Source organism: Morone saxatilis, unplaced genomic scaffold (genome assembly GCF_004916995.1).
Source record: "Morone saxatilis isolate NCDOM2014 unplaced genomic scaffold, NCSU_SB_2.0 Contig2, whole genome shotgun sequence".
Classification (NCBI taxonomy): Eukaryota; Metazoa; Chordata; class Actinopteri; family Moronidae; genus Morone; species Morone saxatilis.
The window spans coordinates 24,991,100-25,014,812 of NW_023339762.1; the positions used below are offsets into that span (position 1 = coordinate 24,991,100).

Consider the following 23,713-nt stretch of genomic DNA (forward strand, 5'->3'; position numbering starts at 1 on the left):
CAGGAACCCCTAAGGGAACACACTGTAATGTAGTTCTAAGCAGATTAAAGGACATTTTAAGTGTTTATTAATGCATGTATCAACTATGATGACTTCCATCCATCTGTAACTGATGTATAAACAGTCAATAATGATCGGTGTGTTATAAAGCAGGAATGAGATCAGGCTGGGAGGTGTGCAGGAGAAACTAGTGGTCGTGAAACTACCAAAAATAGGTGAAAGGCCCTCTCTAGAGTCAGTGTTTGGTTTGTCCGTTCTGGGCTACTGTAGCAACATGGTGGTTCAATGGAAGGCGACCTCAGCCGCATCTCATGGTCTTCATCAGCAAATAGAGTTTGTTCGGTTGTAAAGAGAGTGAAGGACACCTATTCATACTGATGTAAACTATAAAGACACATTTTATATGATTACTGTGTTATATTAACGTGTTGATCAATTATTATTTATTTACACACCAGTTATTGATGCTTCATAGGGAGAAGTCACAAATAAATAAACACTGAAATTTTCCTTACATCTGCTTATAACTATATTATAGTGTGTTATAAACAGCTTATTGTCATTGTTTGTGTTCGGTGGATAAATTCTGTTGTATCATTTCTAAAATAAACATTATTATATCTTCCAACAAAACTCAAAAAATGGTAATATTAAATTCTTTTTCAGCGCTAAATATGTTTTTGTTTTACCTTGTAACACAATCAGACAGACAGACAGACAGATAGATAGATAGATAGATAGATTTGCACTCTTCCCATGTGTGCCCCTCATGCTCAGTGTTATTCGGAAAAAGGTCAAAAGGTCACATGACATCCCTGCAGTGCAACAGCCCACCTGATGCTTTATTCTAACAGAACAACCTCCTCATGAAGAGCTTTAATTCTACAGTAAACTTCCTAAGATCATTTATATAGCGATATTATGACACTTGTAAATGCATAAAGTATTAAGGAACACCCAAATGGAACACAGTGACCATCTACATGGGGGATCTGCTCTGTACTTTGACCCACAGAGACTGTACCTCAGCACTGAAGCCGTCCTCCTCTGGGACATCTGCCGCGGTGCTGCACAGGCTCAGGGAGAACAGGGACGACAGTGTGATGAAGATCTGAGTCCAGGCTTGTTTGGATGCCATCTTCTTCCCGGTGTGCGCCCTGTGGTCCCCGGATGGCAGGACGGAGTTGTGGATTTGATGAGAAACAGCCCGATAAGTTGCTCCGGCCGGGCAGGAGCGGAGGACAAAGTGCGGTAGGGTTTATTCTCTTCCCCCCCTCTTACATTGAAGCTCTCAAACCTCCGCAACAACTGCGCTATCCGCTCATATTTGGAGCTGGCGCATCAGAAACATCGGAAAAAAACAACAACAACAATAAAGTATTACGCAAATAAAGGTGCATTCACAAACCCTCGGAAAAAAAACATGAATCAGTTGGGTTCTAATCCCTTCCGGGCGGCAGGCAGTCCGGTTTGAGCGGAGCCAGCGGTGTCATGGCTCATCCAAGCGTTCATACAGCAGTCTCTTTCATGCATGCAGCTCACACTGTAGCCGGCGGAGGAATGAACTAGACCTTGCCCCCTTTCCGACGCTCACAAAGGCAGCAAATCAGCAACAGGGAGTCCCTTGCAACAAGTCTCCTTCCAGTTGCAGCAAACACAAGGGTCCGGGCCCAGGACTCAACACACACACACACACACACACACACAGAGTGCCTCTGAAGTAACGCAGTTTCTGAACTTGTTGCAAACAATATAAAAGCCGAGTTCAAGTGCAAGTTCACCTGCGCTGTTTTGCACTAAATCTTCGGCTCTAACTCGGAATGGAGAGTGCAGATATTTGTGTGCAACCGCCGTGCAACAGCTGTGTATCTGATAAAAGATTTCTAATAATGACTTCATATGAAGGAAGGGCCCTCCTCCCTCCTCACACAGCAGACCCACATCAGAGGGTTCCCAGCCGGCAGAGCTCAGTGCGCCTGCGCCATCTGCTGCTCCAAAGGGAAACTACAGATATGTGACGCCTTATAAAAAAAAATACCTACTATTTAAATTCAGACCAGGGTTGAGAGGGTAACTTTAAAAATGTAATCCGATATAATTACTAATTAACTGTTAGAAAATGTTGTCAGTAATCAAAGTATCACAATATTAAAGTAACGTAACTTGATTAGTTTCTATTACTTTTGGATTATTATAGACATTTTACCTCAAATAACTTCCACATTTAAACATTTTATAAATGAACCAAAACTATTAATTTATGTATTAATTTATGTAAACACTTAATTTAACCTCTTGTGTTATTTTTGTTTTGTTGTGTGTTTTACGTATATATTTTTATTTTTCTGAAAAGAACTTAAACTGAAAAATCTAATATGCTGATATGATAATGTCCATAAATGTTAAAAAAAGAGGAAAAAAGTTAGTTTGAACTAATAACATAACATATTTGGTATTGTACCTTCCTCAATGAAAATGTTTAATTCAACTAGTTTAACAAAGACAACATCTATAGAAATGTTCAGGGGCTGGCCTGAGGATAGCATGGAGACTTTAAAGGGTGATTTTATCAATATTTGCTTGGGAGAGCCTCTAAATTAAGATATTTTAACTCAAAAACATCACATTATTGCACATTATTTTTAGTAAACCACTGAATATAAATATTTAAAAAGGTGGCATGAGAAATCAATAAATTTTTTCCAATACGCTGTACTTAAGCCTATAATTAAATTATATTTTGTTCTTTAACATGTTTTTTTTCCATTGATCTAAATTAACGTGAAAATTTTTTTGCAGCATTTGACACCAAACTGGGGCAACCAGGTATTTTTTATGGATTGCAGCCCACCCCGCTCTATTCCCCCCTGCTTGTTATTGCAGGTACTACAGATGTAACTAATAGTTTAATTAAATGTGACAATGAGCCACAATACCAGGACACCTGAAATACAAATGAATTGCAGTCTTTAAATCAGTGGTATGAGTTACATCTGTCATAACTGATCTAACGGATACATTCACTCACAACCCAGAAGCAATATGTTGTTAGGGGTGAAAGACAATGCTGTGACACGACACTTGTTTTGGGAATCACATCAGGACAGGAATAAAAGTCGTGTTTTAAAGTTTTATTCAAGCTGCCAAAAGCAGCAAATATTTTTGTCAATGCTCCTCCATTTGTCTGAGCCTCCTGCTGCCGGCCTTGGCCACAGTTATTAGGATGATTAAGAAGCAGCCCACAGTCCAGACGACCCCTACAGGTAGCACCACCGTCGTCAGTATGCCTGAAACAAAGACATACTCATGGTATCTGCACATCCACATTAAATACAGTGAGACAGTGGGGGGTGCCCAGGAGCTTACTGGAACGAGGTGTGTCTGGCATTTCGATCCTGATGGGTCCGTACGACAGGATGCCGTCAGAGAGGTCTGCTCTCACTGCTTCTCTCTTACTGATCGAATTGCAGTTCTGTACACAAAATAAAAATTAGACATGAAAGACTGCAAAGTGACGTCATAACAGCAGAAGCAATAAACCCTCTAAATGATTCAGATCCTTTCATGGAGTAAGTGTGCATTTCATGGTCATTTCCACAGTGTTTTCTTTGAGACTTGACCAATGTTAAAGCTATAATGTAACATTTCTACATTAAAATATCTATAAAACAACACCGCGTTTCACCGGTCATCTGACCCCCGACATCCCCTTCCTGTCAGTTCTGTTTGACTTTTTATTGACTTTAAAGCCACATTTTTACAATACAATTTCTAAATTTTGGTGGTTTTTAAACTATATTATAACCAGATAAAGGATTTTAGTCATCGGACATCTGGATCTTAAGTTATCAGAGAAACAAGCTGAACTAACGTTAGCAGCAGCACGTCGTTTGTCTGCCCAACAGCATTAGAAAAACAGTGATTTTTAAGGTGGAACTTCTTTATTCATTGTTTTTAGCGGTTTTAAGCAGCAGGTCCGTTTGTTTTGGAGGGGAGGAGACTTCTGTGGATAATTCGGCTCCTGGTACAAAGCTCCTGAACCATGAACACTGAAGGAAACCTAACCAGGAGAAGCTGACTGCAGTGACCGCAATGGTGGTGAAGACAACAACTCCCATGATCCCACACTACTTCAAACATCACCAAAGTTTCTATTTTGTTTTGATATGAGCACCAGAAATGACATATTGTACGTTTAAGACCAATACCTAAAACAAAATATGAGGCATCTAAAGAAAAGCCAGTAGACAGTATGAGCTCACAGGCGTGCAGGACTGGTGGTCGTCCGGCTCACACAGCTGTACGGTGCAGTGCAGATAAAGGTCGTGAGGTTCTGCTGTGAAGCGAAACATGTCGAAGCTGTAGCGAATGGTGGAAGTTTCTCCGTTACGGCCAGACTGTCCCGCGCTCACGTTATGAAAGGAAACAGTTTTGTCGTTCACACACCTGTTTTATAAAAGAGATGGAAATGATGAGTAGGAATGGGATGTGTGCGAGAGTTCATAGTAAAACAAACAGATATCGAGAGCTGTTCTGACCCGTTCAGAAGCAGAGTGTGTAACAACCCCTCTGTGGCGTTCGGCTGGGAAAACTGTGTGGCCCAACACTCATTAATGCGGAGGAGGAAGAAATCTGCCGGGTCTGTGACCGTCACCTCCACATACACCTGGACAAAAAGTTATTTAAGTACCAAAATATCATTAATATTTGTCGCTGAGCGTTGACCTACCTTGTCTCTGAGTTCAATGGTGGGGGCACTACTGTAGGCCTTAGTGTAGGAGTGGTCTGTGTACAACATCATCTGTATCGTGGCGTCAAGTTCAGCCACGCGCATCACCGTCTCACTGTCCACGAACAGAGAAGAGGCAAGAAAACACAGTCTGTTTACAGAGGCAGTTTCAGTTTGTATTTAATAATGCTTTCAGATTGCAATGAGCAGTAATATCAAGTTTCAGAGGTTATCAGGGGGGCTTTTTGGTTTGGTTTTGAAGCCTATGAACAAAAAGGGTTACGGGATTACGCATACTTTTTTAGGCTTGTTGTAGCCTAAAATACATGATTTCATGGCAGCTTTGCTTTAAAATTGCGATGCATGTTGCATTGTTTGGTTGGTTGGGTGGGATGATGAACCACACCTGCCCTGATTTCAAGATTTTTAAACATTCTGACCTTGATGAAGATCCATTTAGTTTTGTGGCAGTGAGTACGTATGCAGGTTTTACCAGTGTTTCAATGAAATAATAGTGACATTAAAAGATTTCCCATTTTTCTGGGGATCCTCTGGAACTCCCTCAAGGATCTGTGGGGGATCCAGCTTGAGAACCACAGGGTTAAAGGACAGGTGAAACTCAGTATCCAATATATATCCAGAATGAGTGGGTTCACTTATGACCCACTAGAAGTGTGTCTGTATCTGCAGAGACTCTGCTGCCCTTTGCCTGCATTTTATTATTTTGCTATGGATGTCAACCTTTGGACAGTGGGTGTGCAGCCCCCAGGCGATAACAGCGACTCCATAAAAAAAATAGTGACCAGGTGCCAGATTGTAAGCGTGTATCCAAGATGAGCGTCTGTTGTTGAGCCGGGGGACGAGGTGCCAACTGATACAAATCCTACTCATTCTGCCTTTGTTTAAGCATCCTTCCTGGCTTACACGGTAAAGGGGACGACTGGGAAAGGAAGGCTGATTCTCCTGATGTATGGATAGACGCATCTGTAGTCCATCCTAATGAGCGGATTTCTGATGATGTTTCCAATAACCTGAGGGTCTGACAGTAGACTCAGAGAATATGAGATGTGAGTGAAGTTTTTCTGTATTAAGGGCGAAAAAGAAAAGAAAAAAAGCACTATTAACAGTGTGTTTGTGTTTGTGGCATCTAAAGCAGATAATTCTCCAGGTGTATACCTCCAGCGGCTTGCCTCCACAGGCTAGGTATTCGTCTTTCGTTATCCTGGACACGTAGAACGGCACGCCATCGATGACCGCTCTCTGAGCACGACAAGATTTGTTGGGCAAGTGCAGGGACTCCAGCGGCATATTGTGATATTCGAAGAAATCTTGTAGCGCTCCAATTCCTATGTAGTTTCTGCCGCACATGACTTTGATTTGTGCATCTGTGAAAATGTAAAACATGGATCGTAAGTGAGTGTTTGAGATCCATAAGAGGACACATGAACCTTCAAAAAGAGAACATGAAATCAGAAATTAGCAAGTTCAGATCGACTGAAGTTTCCACTCAAAAATATGTTTTTCTTCTTGTTTTCTACAGTTGGATGTTTGAGTGTGCATGTGCAGTCTTCTCACACTCATTTATGAGCTCAGTAAACGGTTTCCTGATGAGTTTCTGGTCTCAGTTTCTAGTTTCAGTCTTCTTCCATACAGCATGACACACACATTAAACATTAAGTAAAAAACTAAATAAAAAATTCTTACTTTTGTCACATTGGTCACCGTAATATCCAATGGTACATTTGCAGCTGCTTTGGTCTTTAGACAGAAGACATCTTGTGCGGTCGGTGCAATACTCCACGCTGCAGATCCCTGCACGGTAAAGAAAGGACTCTTAACCCTCATCCTGCCAACATATTCAACATACTGAAGAATTACTGACTGCGGCCCCTGCAGGGGCGTGTCCAGACTTTAACTTTTCAGTCATTCCCAATTTATGCAATTCCAACACTGTTTATGGACTCTGGTATGCCTATCAAATACACTAGATGAAAATAACACATTTATACCACAAGCAAAAAACTGTATGGTTTCTGCTCAAAACTGTGTGTGATTAGCATAAAGTGGGTATGTCTGTAAAGTGGGGACTTGTGCATACCCATGAATCCATTTTCATTCAGATATCTTAAGATCAGAGGTCTAAAAATGGCCTTTCCAGTTTCATCCATCGCCAAAATGTAGCTTAACTTTGGAGTCTTATTTTACCCCCCTTCCCAACATGCTACCATGCCCATTGCCTCGACCTAAACTGAGCCTCTGAAACATATTGCCCAGTGGAAGAGGTAAGAATAATGGGATGGGAAACCGTCTGGACACGCCCCTGGGTCCCCAAGAATAAACTACAGAAAGGAACAACCATCATAGTAAAATGTTAACTTATTTCTTTCTTCTGAAATTAGTTATACAAATAAAAATATCTGGAAAAAACTAAAAAAAAGTAACTATATAAATCCTATAAATTTAAAAGGCACAAATGAACTCAAACATGAGCTCAATATAAAGTTCCATCGATTAGAACTGCACAGGGCTAATGCATTTTAAAAGAGCACAAATTAAAACACAAGAAGTGATGAAGAACACAAGAAGTGATGAAGAACACACTCATTGATTCAATCTTTACCTTCAACGGGGTGGCGCGTGAAGCCCAGGACAAGCACGAGGACCAAACTGAGCTGGTTTGAAGAATCAACATTTCACCTTTACATTATTTATTTATTTATTTATTTATTTACTTACTTACAAGCTGTATGAGGCCACATTACCTGATACACAAACACTCTGCGCTACGCAAACATTTCGCTTTCTACCACTGAGGATCAATAATGCTCTTTAAACTGTTTATACACCCACCTTCAGACCGAGCAGGATCATTGCTGTACTTTCTTACGTTATACTATATATAAATGTATAAATGTATACGTAAATCTTGTTTTTAAATGCGATATATGCAACCACTCTGTGTCTTCTCCTCTGCTGTGGCCGTTTACATCACCTGCTGCTCCCCAATTAGAAACACCTGTCTGTCTGCTGCCGCCTGTCTGTCCTTAAACGGAGGAAATTCCACCTTTCTCTTGATCAGTACACTGAATTATGCTTTATTTATTATAGAATTGTATTAAACGTGAGTTAAGTGTATTAATTGGTGGATTGAAACTATATCGGCTATTTCTCAAACGGAAAACTCTGAGCACCCACAGCTTCTCAAACGGAGGATTTGCTGCTTTTCTCAGCTGTGTATCATCGTAAATTTAAGTATTTGGAAGCTGCACCCCTCTGCTGTATTTATATCTGTGCACGGATAAACTGATAGTGGATCTAAAACCAGTTTAATTTCCCTGTTGTATGTACAGCAGTGGTTTTCAGTGGACTGTAAGGGTCCCCAATAAAAGGTGGTATGAAATATTTGAACTTTTTATTGATGGTAATTTATTGTGATCCCAGTTTATATATTGATTGACTATGGAGGCTTTATCATCTTAAAATCTAAAAATAAAAATAAAAAATCACTCAGAGGGGGTTTGCTTAAGACAAAAACCCTTTCAAATTGGGGGTCCGGGGTCTAATGTGCATGTATTGTGGAAGTTTGGGAATCCCTCCTGTAGAGTTCATCACTCAGGAAGGAATAATTGGTACTCTTCAAACCTCTGTGTAGTAGCTATGATAACCAAGAATTATTATCTACTGTTGGACATACATGTTGAGATATTTCTAATAAAACTGTTACTGAACACAGATGACATTGGGGAGCCTATATTTTGCCATGTTTCATCACTAGGTTTATTATTTATTTACTTATTTATTATCTTTACCTCTTCCCTCTTTCCTCTCCGTACTGTACACACAACACACCCACTGGTACCCACCAACCATATCATACACGTCAGGAAAGGGGACTAAATAACGCTTCAAATTTAGGCAAAATATCCCCTTTGCTAATCCCAGTGTCTGAAATAGGCCAGTTACTCACCAGTGCTGGGCGTACCCACAACTGAGGTCACCCATGGTCTGGACCTCGGCATTTCTTTCCGAGGGGTATACAAAAAGTTGTGAAATAAATTCCTAATTATTGAATAATTAATTTAATTTAATAATTACTTTGATGCTTTGATGCATGTGCCAAAAGCCCCATAAGCTACTTCAGTTTTTGGACCCCAGTATTTCTAAAACCCTGCCTGCAGTAAAATGCTGAGATACAGACTTCATGCCACCCCTGCAGAAGTCAGTGCCCCATTTGTGCCACCCAAAAGTCTGGACACGCCCCAGGACATGTGTGAAGGGGTCTCCTCCATACATCACTACTGTCAGCACAATGTGGGGCTGAGTGCTTTGGAAAGGTCACAGTATCTGAAGTACTTTTAATATAATAAACCAAACATCAAGGTGGAGCTACAGAAGCGTTTTTTGGTACAAGAGGAACAGAAATCAGGTTTTTATTGTCAGCAGGTCAGAACAGTGGGGGGGCTCTGCCATGACGGGGGAACTACAGTGTCTCAGGGGAAAGCTGTAAGTGGGTCACTGTATTTCCAACAGTGCCAACGCGTCACACCCGGAGGCCAGACTCCATATTCTCCAACGTTTGAGGACCATCTGTTTTTGATGGGACAGATCACAGCCGGAATAAGTTGATGAGGGAGGCACCGTGATTGATGAGGCAGGTTTACAGCAGACAGTCCTGGTGGCAGATCAGATGGAAAATAATGCGTGTGTGTGTGTGTTTTCTTTTCTGTTAGTGAGTAGTAGCTTCTGATGGAGCACTCCAGGGGCAGATCTACAGAAATATATCCTGATTTAATCACATATATCAATATTTGCTTAGGAAATCCCCCAAATGAAGATATTTTGTAGATATTTTGTTTTAACTTTATACTCTTTTAGGTTTTTATGTCACCAGATCTGCTACAGCTTTCCATTGGCCTAAAGACTTATTATTTAGACCATCACAACTGGGATAAATCTGTTTTTTTAAAACAGGGAGTTCAGTCAGACATGACCAATGCTCTATCAGTGAAAATAGAGTAAGAAATCATGGTTTATATCTATTTTAACCAAATATTTGTGTCATACAGTCTATTACCAATCTCTTCTTAAACAGGAAGTTGTGTGAACTGAAGTAAGATAGACAAAAAGAAGGCTAAGCAACCATTTTTCATTAAGCATTTAGAATATACAAGATGAGAACATTATGTTTGTTAAGTCTAAAAGGTGCCCCACTGAACTGTGTTTGAGTGCAGTGCAGAGGATGTAAGATTTACAGGTTTTTTAGATTAGAGTTTAGGTTTGTGTTCATTCACCCAAAGACTCCACCGTCTGCCGGTGGATTTAATTTGCATATCAAACAGTTAAATCGCTCTATTGAAACATCAAGACGCACATTTTTTGGCCTTGCTCCTACCCATTGAATTAGATTTATTTCTTTTGATGCCAACTTTTTCCTCTTTGAAAATTAAAATAAGCTGTAAATTATTATTTCATCGTGTGGCTGCAACCTCAAGTTCACACATCCTTTGGACCCAAACAGCAACAAAACAAATCTACAGAGGAAACCTTGGTAATATTGTTTATTAACAGACAAAAAGGCTGAGAAACATTTTACAAATTTGTAGAGACTGTCAGTGTTTACACCTGTGAATGTAGCTTGATTTTGTCTTAACGGGAGGAATTTGTCTTCACATGATTTGGTTCAGTAATGTCTGAGTGAATGTGGAACATGAAGTGGGAAAAAACAACTGAAGTGGATGTGATGAATGGGCACAGAACAGAATCATGTTACATAGCAAAACACAATGTGAGAAGCAAATATCCATTTACAGTCCAATGTTCCACTGGACGTTGGCAGGAGATAACCCTGAATCTCGCTCAGCAGCATCATGCGGTGGGTCTTCGTCTCGTCGGCAGTGGTGCGGTGCCACCCTGGTGTTGTGAAATAGCCGGGTTATAGGAGGTGTCTGTCATCGGCCTGATTCACAACACCAGCTGCAGCACGCACACCTGAGAGGCAGATCTTCTGCTGCTGGAGCAGGGGCAACTCACTCAGTAGTAGTAAAGGAGTCTCTGCAGCAGACTTGATCAGCCATTTGTGACTGAAAAGCATCTGAGTTGATCTAATATGATGTAATGCACTGGGTTGGGACCCCCACTAGGAGTCGCTAAAGCTTTACAGGGGGGGCTGCGTGGCCTTCTTGATTTTATGGAGTGTAAGAAAATGTATACATAGTCGGCGGTATCTCAGCATTTCATTCATTTCCGTGAAAAAAACTGAATGAAATTGTTATTTTTAAAGTTGAAATTATTATTTAAGAGCTAAACTGTGAACACAAGCTACAATCACTTAGCCTTCACTTTCTTGCTAAAAGTCCTGCATTAAAAAAGTTAAAACAACCAAATTTGTAAAAAAATATATAAAAAGTTCCTAAAAATATCCGGAAAACTCATCTCTGATGCAGTAAATCTGCTCATATTTCATCCAGATCACTTGTTTTACACAAACTTCCTGCAGTCATTGTCATTATACAGTTGTTCTTCACTGTTACGGTTACGCATTGAATATAAAATGAAATATCCATAAAATTTGTCACTTAGTCAAGTGTCCCCTTAAGGAAAAAGGTTGGGAACCACTTGTCGGACATATTATTAAGTGCTGTAGGGCAGCGGTGTGTCTCTGCTCCCAGCACTGGGTAGGAGTACAACAGCACGGACCATATAGCACTTGGCTCGGCTCTGTCTGTGGCCGTGGATGAACTCAACATCCTGGCACAGTTATGTGGAACAGCCAAGACATAATGAGCTTCCATCTGTGTTCTCTCAGGCCAGACTGAAGGACAGAGAGTGTGGGCCACAAATTTAACAGAGGGGACGATGGGTGCTTGCTTCTAAAGATTTGTGTGCAAATCTGGTGGCTTTTTAAAAAAAAAAATTTTTAAAGCTACAACAGACTTTTATTAAAGAATATGTAAAGCCTGCTCCTTTTTTCATACAGTAAAATATTGGGAAACCTATGATCAAGAGGAATGTGTCGCAGTTTGCAGACAGAAATATTCCTCCAGTTCCTGCAGTCGAGTTCAAGTCAGCCCACCATCTGCCGGAGAACAGGACGTGTCACAGATACGGTACTACAGCCTGTGGAAACAACATGGCTACTTCCTGCAACCACAGGATTTGTAGCTTCTCTTTAAAATGAGATGAACTGATGTAACAGTTAAAATGAGCTGTGTGTGTGTGTCAGCTGAGGTTTGTTTAGCATATCATCCTAAACTAAGACAGACCTTATGGAGGACAACTTTGAATTACAAATCTGTAAGCTCGCACTCTATGAACACTTATTGGAAGGTAAGATCACGCCTATTAAATGAGGCGTTGAATAAGAAGCTCGCTCTAAAGCAGAGGTGGAAAGTACCAAAGTACAAATACTTTGTTACTGTACTTAAGTAGTTTTTTAGGTATCTGTACTTCGAGAATGTATTTTACTTTTATCCCTTACATCTGTACTTTCTACTCCTTAACAGGCTTTTTTTAAACTTTTGTTTTAATGCATTTGATTGTTTTCCCCCATTGCATGCCTTCCTAACATCCAGGCCGGTGCATATCACATACATCAGACGTAATACGACAAAAACGATGTAACAAGACGAAACATACAAGCTAAGGAGACTCAACCTGATTCTGTTAGAAAAGTACTTATGACAAACTCACTGAGTACTTTTTACTTCTGTTCCTTTTGTTTACACGAGTATCTGTACTTCTACTTGAGTAAAGAATGTGGAGGAGCAAACATCCTGCCAGAGTTAATGAATAATGAGTTCAAAATGTGGAATAAATCCACCACTGCAACAACCTGGACTGAGATAACAAGCTCTAACTGCTGCAGTAAAATGTGAATAAGTGTAAAATTTATCAAAATGATAGAAAATGTATATCATAATTTTGTAAATAATAAAAAATTTAAAGGAAAATGGACTGGAAATGTACAAGACTTTGAATCAACAGTAGATGCAGAACTGTTGACCTTTACATTGTATCTTGCTCATGCAACAATTGAGGCTAAATGAGAAAAAAATAGTAAATGTAATGGACATTTAAGTGACTTAAAATAAAACAACTGAAAAGTAAACTTATTTTTTTATTCAAAATCACAAAAGATACAAAAAAACATAATGAGAGAAAAAAAAACAGACAAAGAACAGACTGACGATTAAGGGGAACTCAGATGGATGATATAAGGATGTATCTGTTAACACAATGATGGATGCAGTATTCTATACACAACAAAATAAATGGTAAATGAGTGAGTGTGTGTGTGTGAAGTGATGTAAGACAAGGCCAAAAGGTTTTTGTCTAAGCTTGTGTTGGGTCGGTGCTGGGTGTGTGTTGTGTGGTGTGTTGTGTGTGGTGTTTGTGGTGGGTGTGGTGTGGTGTGTGTGTGTGTGGAGGGTGTCTCAGTTCATCAGTAATTCCATCTGCACCAGTCTTGCGTTGGTGTCTCCGGCCATGTTGTAGGGAATCATACCAGCAAACGTGATGAGGGCTCTAGCCTGGCTGCGCAGTTGCTGTTCAGAGAAGAAGAAGCAGTCGGTGAGTAAGGTCGGCATGCGACAGCAGCGACGTCTCCTCCTCTACTGTACCCATTTATTATATTACTATAACACTATGATATTAAACGTGGTCACCAGATGCGACATGTGCTTCCTTGAGCCGGCTAACATAAACCCTGATCTGAATATGTATTGTGAAGTTTTGATGTCTAATTTACTATTTATCTCTTTCAGCTATTACAGTCTGTCCTTCTCACCATGTCTCTGTCTTCCATGGTCCTCTGTGGTCGTCCTGGCGTGCCCGCAGGCGCCCCCTTCAGGCGTTTGTGCTGAGTGAACAGGATGTTCATGGTGGCCAACAGCACTTCGGAGAGGTTGTGTCGCACCTGGGGACACAGCAGATTTACTCAATATACGCTTTTAGAAAGAGTAAAGGAATAACGTGGTGTATTGTGAGAAAGTTCCCCGCTTTGAGTGTTCAGATCTTGACCTCACCTCATCACTGAAGTTCCTGAAAGCTGCCACTCTCTCCTCCACGCTGTCCTGACTGAGAGGAAGCAGCTTTAAACGCTCCATCACCTGATAGAGAAACACAGAGAGGGACGACATTAAGAGAGGAACTTCACATATTCAACACAACAGTCTGTGACAGATACAACTTTATTGGAACTGTTGGTTTACTGGTTGCATTACTCTGTCTTGCTATGGATCTATTCTTGGCGAGTTAATGACATTCAAGTCACTCTGACACAATGTATTATCAGAGCTGGACTCACATCGTAGGCTCTGTCGACGTGACCTGCGTGGTACTCATCAAAGAACGTGGTCAGGTCTAACAGCAGGTAGAAAGTACTATCGACGGACTTCTCTCCTGCTATTCCCTGAGAGCGATACCTGCAGTGGACAAAGGAAATCATCAGTTTCAGGCATTTAAGTGATGCTCTTGATTAGATTTAAACTAGTGCGTGGTATGTGTCTGCTTCCTTACCTCTCAGCAATAGCCACTGCAGTATTTTTCAGCCTCTCCTTGTTGGACTGAGGAGCGCTGGCCTGGGCAATGACTGGACTCAACAGCCTATTCATCAACTCCAACACCTTGTCTGGGTTCTACACAGAGACGAAGAGATGAGTCAAAACAAACAGCTGCGAAGGACAGCCTCTTTTCAGAAATACCAAAATGAAATATAGTTTGGTAAATGGACTGCACTTAGTCTTCAGACCACTCAAAGCTCTTTAGACTGCATGTCACATTCACCCATTCATACGTGCCCATACAGTGATCGGGATCAATTTGTGTTTCAGTAACTTGCTCAAGGACACTTCGACATGCAGAGGAAGGAGCCGGGGATTGAACCGCCGACCTTCGGATTAGAGGGCGACCCGCTCTACCTCCTGATAGTTTAACGGCGCAGAGATTAAAGAGAAAAGGTCTGCTCACCTTGGCCAGCTCGTACAGTTTGACCGCCTCCTCAAACAAGCCCTTGTTCTCTGCCTCCACGGCCACCTTATTGATGATCGCTCTGGTGTCCCCGGCAAACTTATCTATGACTCCAGGCTAGAGGGAGGAGGAGAGGAGAGTGAGACTGAGAATACTGCCGTTCTGATGGGAGAGGGTAACTGTGCCCTGGTTTGACGTCGGTTGGAGATGCCACCATTACAAAGCAGTAATAATGCACGCTCTTGGTTTGCTACCAGTGACAGGCTGTCTCACCCTTCAGGCCACATGCTGTAGCTTCTTACCACCAACAACAGCAAACCTCAACAACCGGGGGAAAAACGTGCCACTGCTACGTCTTATCTGACAGTAGCTGCACCAGAATGACCCGTTCCAGTTTTTTTAGCTAATCAAAATCTCTAAGTGGCTGTCCTAAATTGCTCTTGTTTGATGATAAATCAATTGAAAAGAGTTCATTGATTTCTTTCAGGTCAGGGTCAATTATGCTTTATGCTCTATTAAAAACTCTAATTCTTACTGTCCCATCACAGCACACACACTCGTATTATCAATATTCGTCTTTTTCTAAACACTGATTCAACATTTGATTGCTAGTATTCCCACATTAACCATATTATACTGGACAGATAATCATATATATTATATTATATTTAAGTTTGAGCTACATGACCAGCATATTGGTTTTAAGCCTAAGCATATAAAGGTCTCATGTACATTATATTCCTTATATGAAATAATATAGACAAGACAAAAAGCTGCTTTAATAATCTTCAAATCCAGAAAACTGCCATCTGTAGTTTTAAACACAGCAATCTTCCAATCATATAATGTAAAATATAATCCCCACAATATCAATAGCAACCCCTAAATCAGACAGTATATAGGTAACAGATTCACAAGTCTCTAACAACACAGTTAACACAGTCAGCGTCATGCGGGTGGGATGAAACATGCAGCGATGTGAAGTGGAGGGGAATAAAAAACCCTCAAACATCACATTTTGCAGAGTGCTGCAGGCACGGTGAGAAATGTCAAGAAATTTTGGAAGCAGAGGCTACAATGAGGCATTGTGAAGTGCTTTTTGATCCATGACAGTAGAACAGAGTGTCAAAACATGCAGGAGACGTGCTGAAGAAAAGATTTATGCCCCCTCTGACTGACTGAAAACCCCCCACAGAACAAAAGAGTGACAGAAGAAACATGTGAAACAGAGACAGACGAAAGGGAAAGAGGCATGGCAAAAGAGCAGGTGAAAGGGAAAAGACATCTTCCTACCTTCCTACTGCCGTCCTTCTCTAATCTCCCCAACAGCATGTCAAACTGTAAAAGAGACCAAAGTCAAAAATAACACTCAAAGTTTACACTGTAATACCACAGGAAACTTGTATTATACAGCGCAATGCAAGTTATAATGCAGACTACCACCTAAAGTTTGTCACTTATAAAAACACACTTCAATTTTAATAAAAATGTTCAATATACGTATGAGGTTTTAATATTATTCAAGATTTGTACCAAGCATAATATCAAATTATTGTATTCTGGAAATGTTTAGTACATTGAATTATTTAATCATTGGTCAAAATATTACTAAATTTGGCTTTTGGCTGTAGTTTGCTAAATAATAAAAGCCAGATGTGTTACTAAATGAAGAGTCAACTCTTGAGCCGACTGCTGAGCTGAGCCAAATGATCTGGCTCACTAAAAAGAGCCAGAATTTCCATCACTAGTGAGAAAACAGTGCACAGATTGTCAGTAAATTTAGCAGGTGTGTGAAGTGGCTACTCCTGGTAAGAGCTGATCTATGTCCAGTTTTTGATCAGTATTATTGGAAAATATTAAATACAGCCCCCTTTCTGAGTTTTCACCAATAAAAAGATCATTATAAAAGAAGGTTATAAGGTTATAACTGCATATATTCGCAAAAGGCAACAACAGATGGCACTGAACAAACTGTAAACACATTTTTTCCTGTAGTCTCTATGTAAATGTGGGTCACTCACCTCTCGACTCTCAATAACAAGTTCACTGACACAACGCATGAACATGTTTTCTCCCTGGCTGTCTTTTTCATTGCTGCAGAACAAAACATACAGCAGGAATTAGAAACAGAGGCCGTGATGGTAAACATCACTAGATATGAGCGATCTGAATCTCCGTGTGAATGTTCTTCCTACCGTAAGAAGTAGAAGTACTGCAGCGCTTCCCGTGGGTCGGTGGACTCAAACTTGCGAGTGTACAGCATGAGCAGGCGGATAAAGTTGAGGCGGCGCACCATGGGAGGGTCACCGGGCTCCTGGCTCACTGCAGAGAACAGGTCAGGTGTTAAACTTGTTTCTCAAGTGTCTGCGTCCACCCTTCAAAATAAAAGCGTGATTACACTTACACAGCTGAGCGCTTTGGCCAGACGACTTCAACAACAGCCGCAGCTCGTACAGGACCAACGCCACGTGCACAGCATGACTCCGAAGTCTCTCAACACGAAACAAAAAGGCCACCGCCGCCTCAAACTGAGCTGTCAGGAACAACACCTGGAAATACAGGAAGGGCTGCTGGCTAGCAGAGAAATGGGACTCCCCTGTTGGGGGAAAAAAAAAGACGACAGAGAGTTGGTTTAGAAAAGATTAGAAGAGATTTTTTTTACATAGAACTTTATTTTTATTCTAAGTAAATAAAAAATATGTAATCACAGTTTTACATACCGACACAGTAACAGAGAGATAAGTAAAACAGATAAATAAATGAGATGGTAAAACAAATTTAACAACTAAACAATAAGATTCCTGACAGATAATGTGACTAAACATCCACATATCTATAGGCGATAGAGGGTTAGGTGAGTTGGGGTTATCACTGCATTTCTGTATTACTGAAACCTGCATGTGGTCTGGAAAAAAGTGAAATCTGTGCATCCCCATCAATATCACTTCTGCAACAAATTACATTTTTGATTTCTGCAAATGATAAAATATATAGGAAATAGAGAGAGGAGGGATGACAACAAGGGTCATCAGCTGAACTCGAACTGAGCACATCTTATTTTACTCTGTAACCATGGTCGAGCTCCAATGTCTGTGTAAGACACGAAACTCAGATAGGTCTATAGATTTCAGTGTTTGTAGGATTAAGCTGAGAGGAAGGTGGCAACTCAGGTTTTATTTTGGTACAAATACATCTCTAAGGAGACAAACTAGCAAAGAACAACATGGCAACAACATAAAGCAGCTCAGCAAAAACACTGAACTGCACCAGCTCCTTCTAAATAGATCAACAGATCTCATGGCAGCAGGGGAATATTCAATTCTTATACTGTCAGAGCCAAGACACTAAACTGATAGAGCCAAACTCTGCAGACATTCTCCAAAAGTAAAACACTTCAGTAGGTTATTTTATTGACTGTGGTATTATTGACGTATTTGACAGGATGCTGTATTGTGAAAAAACTAGTTTTAAAAGGTGTTTTCAGTGTACTAATGAGAATGTGTAATTTGTCCATAAAAAAACCTAAAAGTCACAAAACAAAGTTGTAAGGATAGAGAGGAGGGGGAACCTGTAAATCAAGCACAGTCGGGACACAATTACACAATCCTGAGTGGAGGTCTAATTAAGGAAAATAACTCAAATCACCTGTGTGGGTGTTTTAGTGTCTGTGGCTATCCGTCAGTTACTATAGAAACTCTTCAAATGCCATTATTGAATTTATTTGAATGTATTAAACAACAACCAGTTTAACTCTGGGTCTACACAAGCCACGTCCACGTTTGACAGTTGCTATGGCAACTAACGTGAGAATTTGAAAAACATTTTGACAAGCGCAGGTACTTAGTCATCGAGTTTACTTTTTAATTATAATCCTTAATCCTTCTGGCTGGCTGGAAGTTTGAAGAGTAGAACAGGGTGGACCATGTCAGCCATTTTATAGCCTTATCTCAGACTTACAGCACTTTAGTTCAAAAAGCAAAAGCGCACGAGAGATGAAGAGAGAGGGAAAGGGAGCGATGAAGAGAAGAAAAAAGGACGAAGGACGAAAGATAAGAGTGTGGGTGTGAGGGGGAGGGGGCTGCAGCGGAGTGTGCAAACAAGAAATGAGAAAGAACAAATGCACACGCAAGGAGAAAACATGTGAAAGAGGAAGAATCAGTGGGAGGGAAGAGGGAAAACAGCAGTGCAGGTGTAAGGAGAAAGTGGGATAAAGGATAACAGGGATGCAGGGATGGAGGACAGAAACAGAACAGACGAGGGCTGCCGAGCGCTGGCAGTATGTGAGAGAAATGAAGAGAGGCTTTGGGCTTTAGGTCCCGCTGTGAAGCAAGATGGAGGACAACAAGGAACGCTGTGCCAGCCAACCCAGGGAGCCGAGCAGCACGGAGAAAACAGAATGAGGCTTCAGGCTGTACTTCCCACCGAGCAGAGGGAGTGGGAGAGGGGAAATGGGAGAGGGTGAGGGCTACCGAGAGAGGAAAAAGAGTGCAGTCTTATCTGAACAGAGCAGGATCGGGCCCTGTGGAGAAGGCAACACCCAGGGGAGAAAACTGTGCTTTTCTCAATCTGTGGGAGTGAAGGCCTAATGCCCTCACGCTCCTTTTTTGTGTATCAGGGGGCATGTGGTTGTTTAAGAGGGTTGTTTTATTTTGAAATGGAGTTTGGGTGTAAAATCAAAGTCGTTCTAATAGATCTTCACTTGCGTAGTCTGTCATTTAGAGGTCTTTTCCTCTAATGTGGCGAGGGGGCTGTTATCTATAGAAGGACTTAAGCAAGATATGCAAGCACGCCTTTTTCTCAGCTCTCCCAAAACGACTTCTGTGACCTTTCGTGCAACATCAGAAATAAAGTGCGCCCCTTTTGTAATATTCATTGAGTTGAGAAAGGACACTGAATTCTTAAAAGGAGATCAGGGAGGCGGTGTTTGATGCAGGCAGGAGGAGGCGTGGCTGGACACCACACTGGGCGACCTAGTTTGTTTCAAGCAGGCGGAACGCTAAATGTTTTTATCCACTCTCCGTTCCCAGAGTTTAAGGCTGCAGCTGTTTTCTTTTGACTTTACTGCAGGCGTTCGATAAGGCCTGTAGAGAGACGATGTGAGATGTGTTATTTCTTTTTCCCGCACAGGCGGCAGGTGACTGGCTGTTGTAGCACTTCCAAGCAAAGAAAACTCTCTTTGCTGAATCATAAGTACAAAAGATGAGAAACTGCGTTGCTATTTCTACATTTGGCAGTTTAAAAATCAATTCACAAACCGATTCTGGCTCAATTTTCCACAAACTCATGAACTTTTGTTCCTGCCTTCAACGACAAAGCGTTCTGAATTTGCTAACCGCTCTGAGTCACACTACTGGCTGGCTTGTTGTCCATGGCAACAGTTGCTGAGGCTCATGGGTGCTGTAGTGTTTGGAGCAGAAAAACATGATACGCTGAAATATTCATAGCTGTTTGCTTGAAGGAAATTAGGATTTAAAACCTGGAAAATTACTTCCAGATCCTGCTGCTTAGCTCATTTTGCTATTTGACCTTCAGTTTGTTTGTTAAAGGTGGATTCTCCATATCTGCAAACTATGTGTGTTTTTCTGCATGCATATACACCTCTTTTATCTGCAGCCTCCTTTAAGATAAAGTCTAATGTTACAACTTATTAGCCACATTATAAGAGCAATAGTTTTGTATACATATTGATAGCACAGGTGAACAGACATGGAAAAGAAACACTGACTAAACCTCAGCAAGAGTTAATGATTGTACAGTTCTGAGTGTCTAAAGTGGAGATAAAAATTTAAGTAAAGAAGAAAATAGAAGAAAACAGGATGCAGAAGGGACGTACCAATACAATCCACCAGCATTAGCAACAATGCTGACCTACTTAAGTGAATCAGGTTATGAGCCTTATTGTGGCTGATCCACATTAAATGCAGTTTTTCTGTCACTGCCAATATAAATTCAGTGTTTCAGCTGCATTCCTTCAGTCAGTGGAGGGATGCCAACTAGTGCCGCAGCAATCACTGGGCTCATGTTTCCTTACATAACAATGATTCCACATGGTGAGGTGTGCAGATTTTAAATTTGAGATAAAGAGAGGTTTCAGACTGGTACCCTGTATTGGCAGATATCCTGAGTTGAGGGGACGAAATCGTATCAGAGAATATACTGTATAGAGATAAGGCTGATCAGTGAATTCTTGAGAAAAAATAAAAAGGCTATATAGAGTTTTGGTTAACTGATGTCATCTGCTTTATATTTATTTGTGCAGTAAGAAAGAAAGACGGTTTATGCTTTAGTATTTGACAACCTGGGATAGAGACTGCCTTCCGCCTACCACAGCTTTAACTGCTCTGCACTAAACGTGTGTGCCTCTTTTAAGCCAGAAGGTAATAAAATCAATAATTTCTAAACAATGTACAGATACGGCTGTAGTCTTATTACAATCATCAGCACATGAGGCAATGGGCCAAATGTTACCCAAGGAAAGTCTGTTCCACAGTGCATGTCTGCACACACTGCTTCTTAAGCACGACAGAGGAAAAGATAACTGAAAGAGAGGTAGGTGGGTGTTTGTGGTCATTTTTAGAGCAGACAGAGAAATGCAGTTTCATACCGTAGTCCTCCAGCAGCTGTTTCTGTAGCTGTGGCAGGGTCAGTCTGTCCTGAGGAGAGCTGCTGCCATCGTCATCAAAACACACCTGGTTCAACTGCAGGGACAAAACAAGGTACACACGGTGTAAAAATACTGGAAAGAAATACAACAATTTGGTTTAAAGGAGGACTGATTTACTAAAAAACATCATATTGTAAGACTGTAAACGATCCACACAAGTCCAAGGATTACAAACAGTAGTTTTAAAACCCAGCAAAATGAAGTATACTGTACCTTCAACCAGAGGTAGTCTTCAGTCTTGTCTGCCACCTCTCCATGGTTATCGCTGATGTCGCACTTCCCGATCAGGCAGTACACAGCTCTCTTATAGGGGTCAGCGCTGTTCCTCAGCACTCTGCGGTAGTGGAGGCGAAGCTTGTTCTCTGAAGTCGGGGAAAGTCTGCAGCGTGGGGATCAGGAGGCAAAATCAATCAAAGGAGAAGGGGGTGAGATTATAGTACAGTTTAACTTCACTTGACGTGTGTGGGCATATCAACACATAGGAATGGATGAAGACAAGGCGCTGAGGCGTTCTCACCGTCTGTCAGGGCTGTTCATGTACTCCTGAAACCAGGTCTTGAAGTCTCCTAGCTGATGTTGCACTCTGTTCACAACCTGCATTGCTGCATTCAGATCTCCACAACGCAGACAGTAGTATATCACAGCCCACACCGGGTGGCCCTCTATCTCACCATCCTGTTGCGCGCACACACACACAAACACACACACACGGGGTCATGTTGGTTATACAATTTGTCCAATAACTGGCCTCCACAGGGATTCAGCAAGAACAAGCGAGCAACTATGCTTTGGTAAACCACACGAGCCACTCGGGTAAACTGAGCAGTCTACTGCTGATTTCTGAGTTTTGTGACACTGTCAGTGTGCATGTGCCTGTTAAATACACAATGATCAGCCTATAAACAAGCGCAGAGCAGTGTTTTTGGCATAAGAAAAGAGGTTTTTTCCTTGCACTTTTTCCTAATAAACGTATCATCTACCCATCTAGGTTACAAGTATCAGTAATCTAGGATGTGAATGTCGATAACAATACTGATATTTTCGCAGTGGGCATTTTCACAATCTAACATTTGGGGGTTTACAATTGGAAGGTTTACCATAATGTAAAAAAAAAAAAGGCTTTCAATATACTTTGAATATAACTGGCAGATTAAAATAAGCATTTAAAATCTGTGTCTTTGTGTGCGTTACCTGCATGCCAGGCAGGGGCCCTGGTAGTTTAATGTTGAGGAAGCTGCGGACTAGTTGGTACGTTCCTGGCACTCCTCCTAGTTGGGCCTGGTGGAGGTTCCCAAACACTGTCACCATGGTGTAGTTTTTATAGCTGGGAGAGAGGAGACGCACAGGGATAAACATTCAGTCCGTCATCATGATACAGTTTATATGGTATGAAGCCACTAAAAGCTAAACCCAGTTAAAAACAAGAATAACCAATGAGCTTTAGAAAAACAAAAAACAAGCACAGTCACCTGTTCTCGAGGAAGCTGAGCGCCTGGCGCACAAAGGCCATCTGCATTTCAACAGAGGTGCGACTTTTGAGAGTGTCTTTGGCTGGAACCAGCAAAACATCCGTCATCTGCTTCACCATCAGCCACATGTCGGATACATTCTGGAGGGAAGAGAGAGGGTGATATCACAGTTACATAAACACATGCATAGAGCAAAGAGAATGCATGTTAGTTGTTGATGTAAAACTAATATAATATTACTAATATTTTTGCACAGTTCAAAATAAGTAAATCTAACAATACTAGCTGATTTCATGGTTACAGCAGATGTGAAACAACAGTGTTCTTACCTTGTCGTCCAGGCTTTCTGCTACAGAAGCACATAAATCTCCCAGATTAGGCTGAATGTGACCATTCACGATCTTCTCATTGAAAATGTAAATCTGAAGGAGGAGGAGGAGGAGGAGGTGGTGATAAAGGGAGAGAAAGACAAAAGGTTAGAGTTAATAAGCCACCCAAATTGCAAAATGCTGAATTTTATGGTTTAATTTCTACATACGTAAGTTAACGTTTAAAAAGAAATCTAAATCCGCCTCCATCCTCAGCTTCAAAAGTAAAAGCAAACACTATGACCACCGAGTGAAGTGGTTCACGACAAAAAACAAGAAAAAAAGAATCAAAATGTTTAAAAGGTCATCAAAGAGGATGACAAAAACTAGACAAATGACGCCGCATGCAATGTGTCGACACATGGTCGGAGGAAAAGCCACATTTAAAGTACTGCGTCATATAGCTTTTCAGAGACACACAGAGAGAGAAAGAGAGACAGAGATAGAGAGAGAAGGTCAGACAGGATGATGAGGGAGGAGGGATGGTAGAGAGACGCAATACAGAGTCAAAAAGAGA

General features: G+C 41.1%; 3 protein-coding genes across 3 annotated transcripts in view; all 3 read right to left on the bottom strand.

Annotated features, from left to right (window-relative positions):
* LOC118330248 (matrix metalloproteinase-14-like) overlaps positions 1–1,883 on the bottom strand; it is a 17,872-nt gene extending 15,989 nt beyond the window's left edge. Inside the window, exon 1 of the mRNA XM_035664726.1 lies at positions 1,025–1,883. Coding sequence (XP_035520619.1) covers positions 1,025–1,138 — 114 coding nt within the window. The 5' untranslated portion in view covers positions 1,139–1,883. The remainder of the gene's footprint in view (positions 1–1,024) is intronic.
* A 1,233-nt stretch (positions 1,884–3,116) lies between these two features.
* Positions 3,117–7,600, bottom strand: zpd (zona pellucida glycoprotein d). The gene is made up of 10 exons (XM_035665327.1): positions 7,580–7,600; positions 7,350–7,401; positions 6,434–6,541; positions 5,906–6,114; positions 5,654–5,811; positions 4,730–4,844; positions 4,539–4,666; positions 4,263–4,446; positions 3,367–3,472; positions 3,117–3,287 (listed from the first exon to the last, which is right to left on the bottom strand). Exons 1-10 carry the CDS (start codon positions 7,598–7,600, stop codon positions 3,166–3,168), a joined length of 1,203 nt encoding a protein of 400 aa, XP_035521220.1. The 3' UTR covers positions 3,117–3,165.
* Positions 7,601–13,112: 5,512 nt separating this feature from the next.
* nup93 (nucleoporin 93) overlaps positions 13,113–23,713 on the bottom strand; it is a 28,209-nt gene continuing 17,608 nt past the window's right edge. The window contains exons 7-22 of the mRNA XM_035665767.1: positions 23,158–23,250; positions 22,829–22,968; positions 22,551–22,683; positions 21,877–22,034; positions 21,573–21,738; positions 21,300–21,393; positions 17,100–17,291; positions 16,891–17,017; positions 16,717–16,789; positions 15,989–16,033; positions 14,696–14,812; positions 14,246–14,364; positions 14,034–14,151; positions 13,753–13,836; positions 13,515–13,643; positions 13,113–13,272 (exon numbers count right to left, since the gene is read on the bottom strand). Coding sequence (XP_035521660.1) covers positions 13,162–13,272; positions 13,515–13,643; positions 13,753–13,836; positions 14,034–14,151; positions 14,246–14,364; positions 14,696–14,812; positions 15,989–16,033; positions 16,717–16,789; positions 16,891–17,017; positions 17,100–17,291; positions 21,300–21,393; positions 21,573–21,738; positions 21,877–22,034; positions 22,551–22,683; positions 22,829–22,968; positions 23,158–23,250 — 1,899 coding nt within the window. The 3' untranslated portion in view covers positions 13,113–13,161. The remainder of the gene's footprint in view (positions 13,273–13,514; positions 13,644–13,752; positions 13,837–14,033; positions 14,152–14,245; positions 14,365–14,695; positions 14,813–15,988; positions 16,034–16,716; positions 16,790–16,890; positions 17,018–17,099; positions 17,292–21,299; positions 21,394–21,572; positions 21,739–21,876; positions 22,035–22,550; positions 22,684–22,828; positions 22,969–23,157; positions 23,251–23,713) is intronic.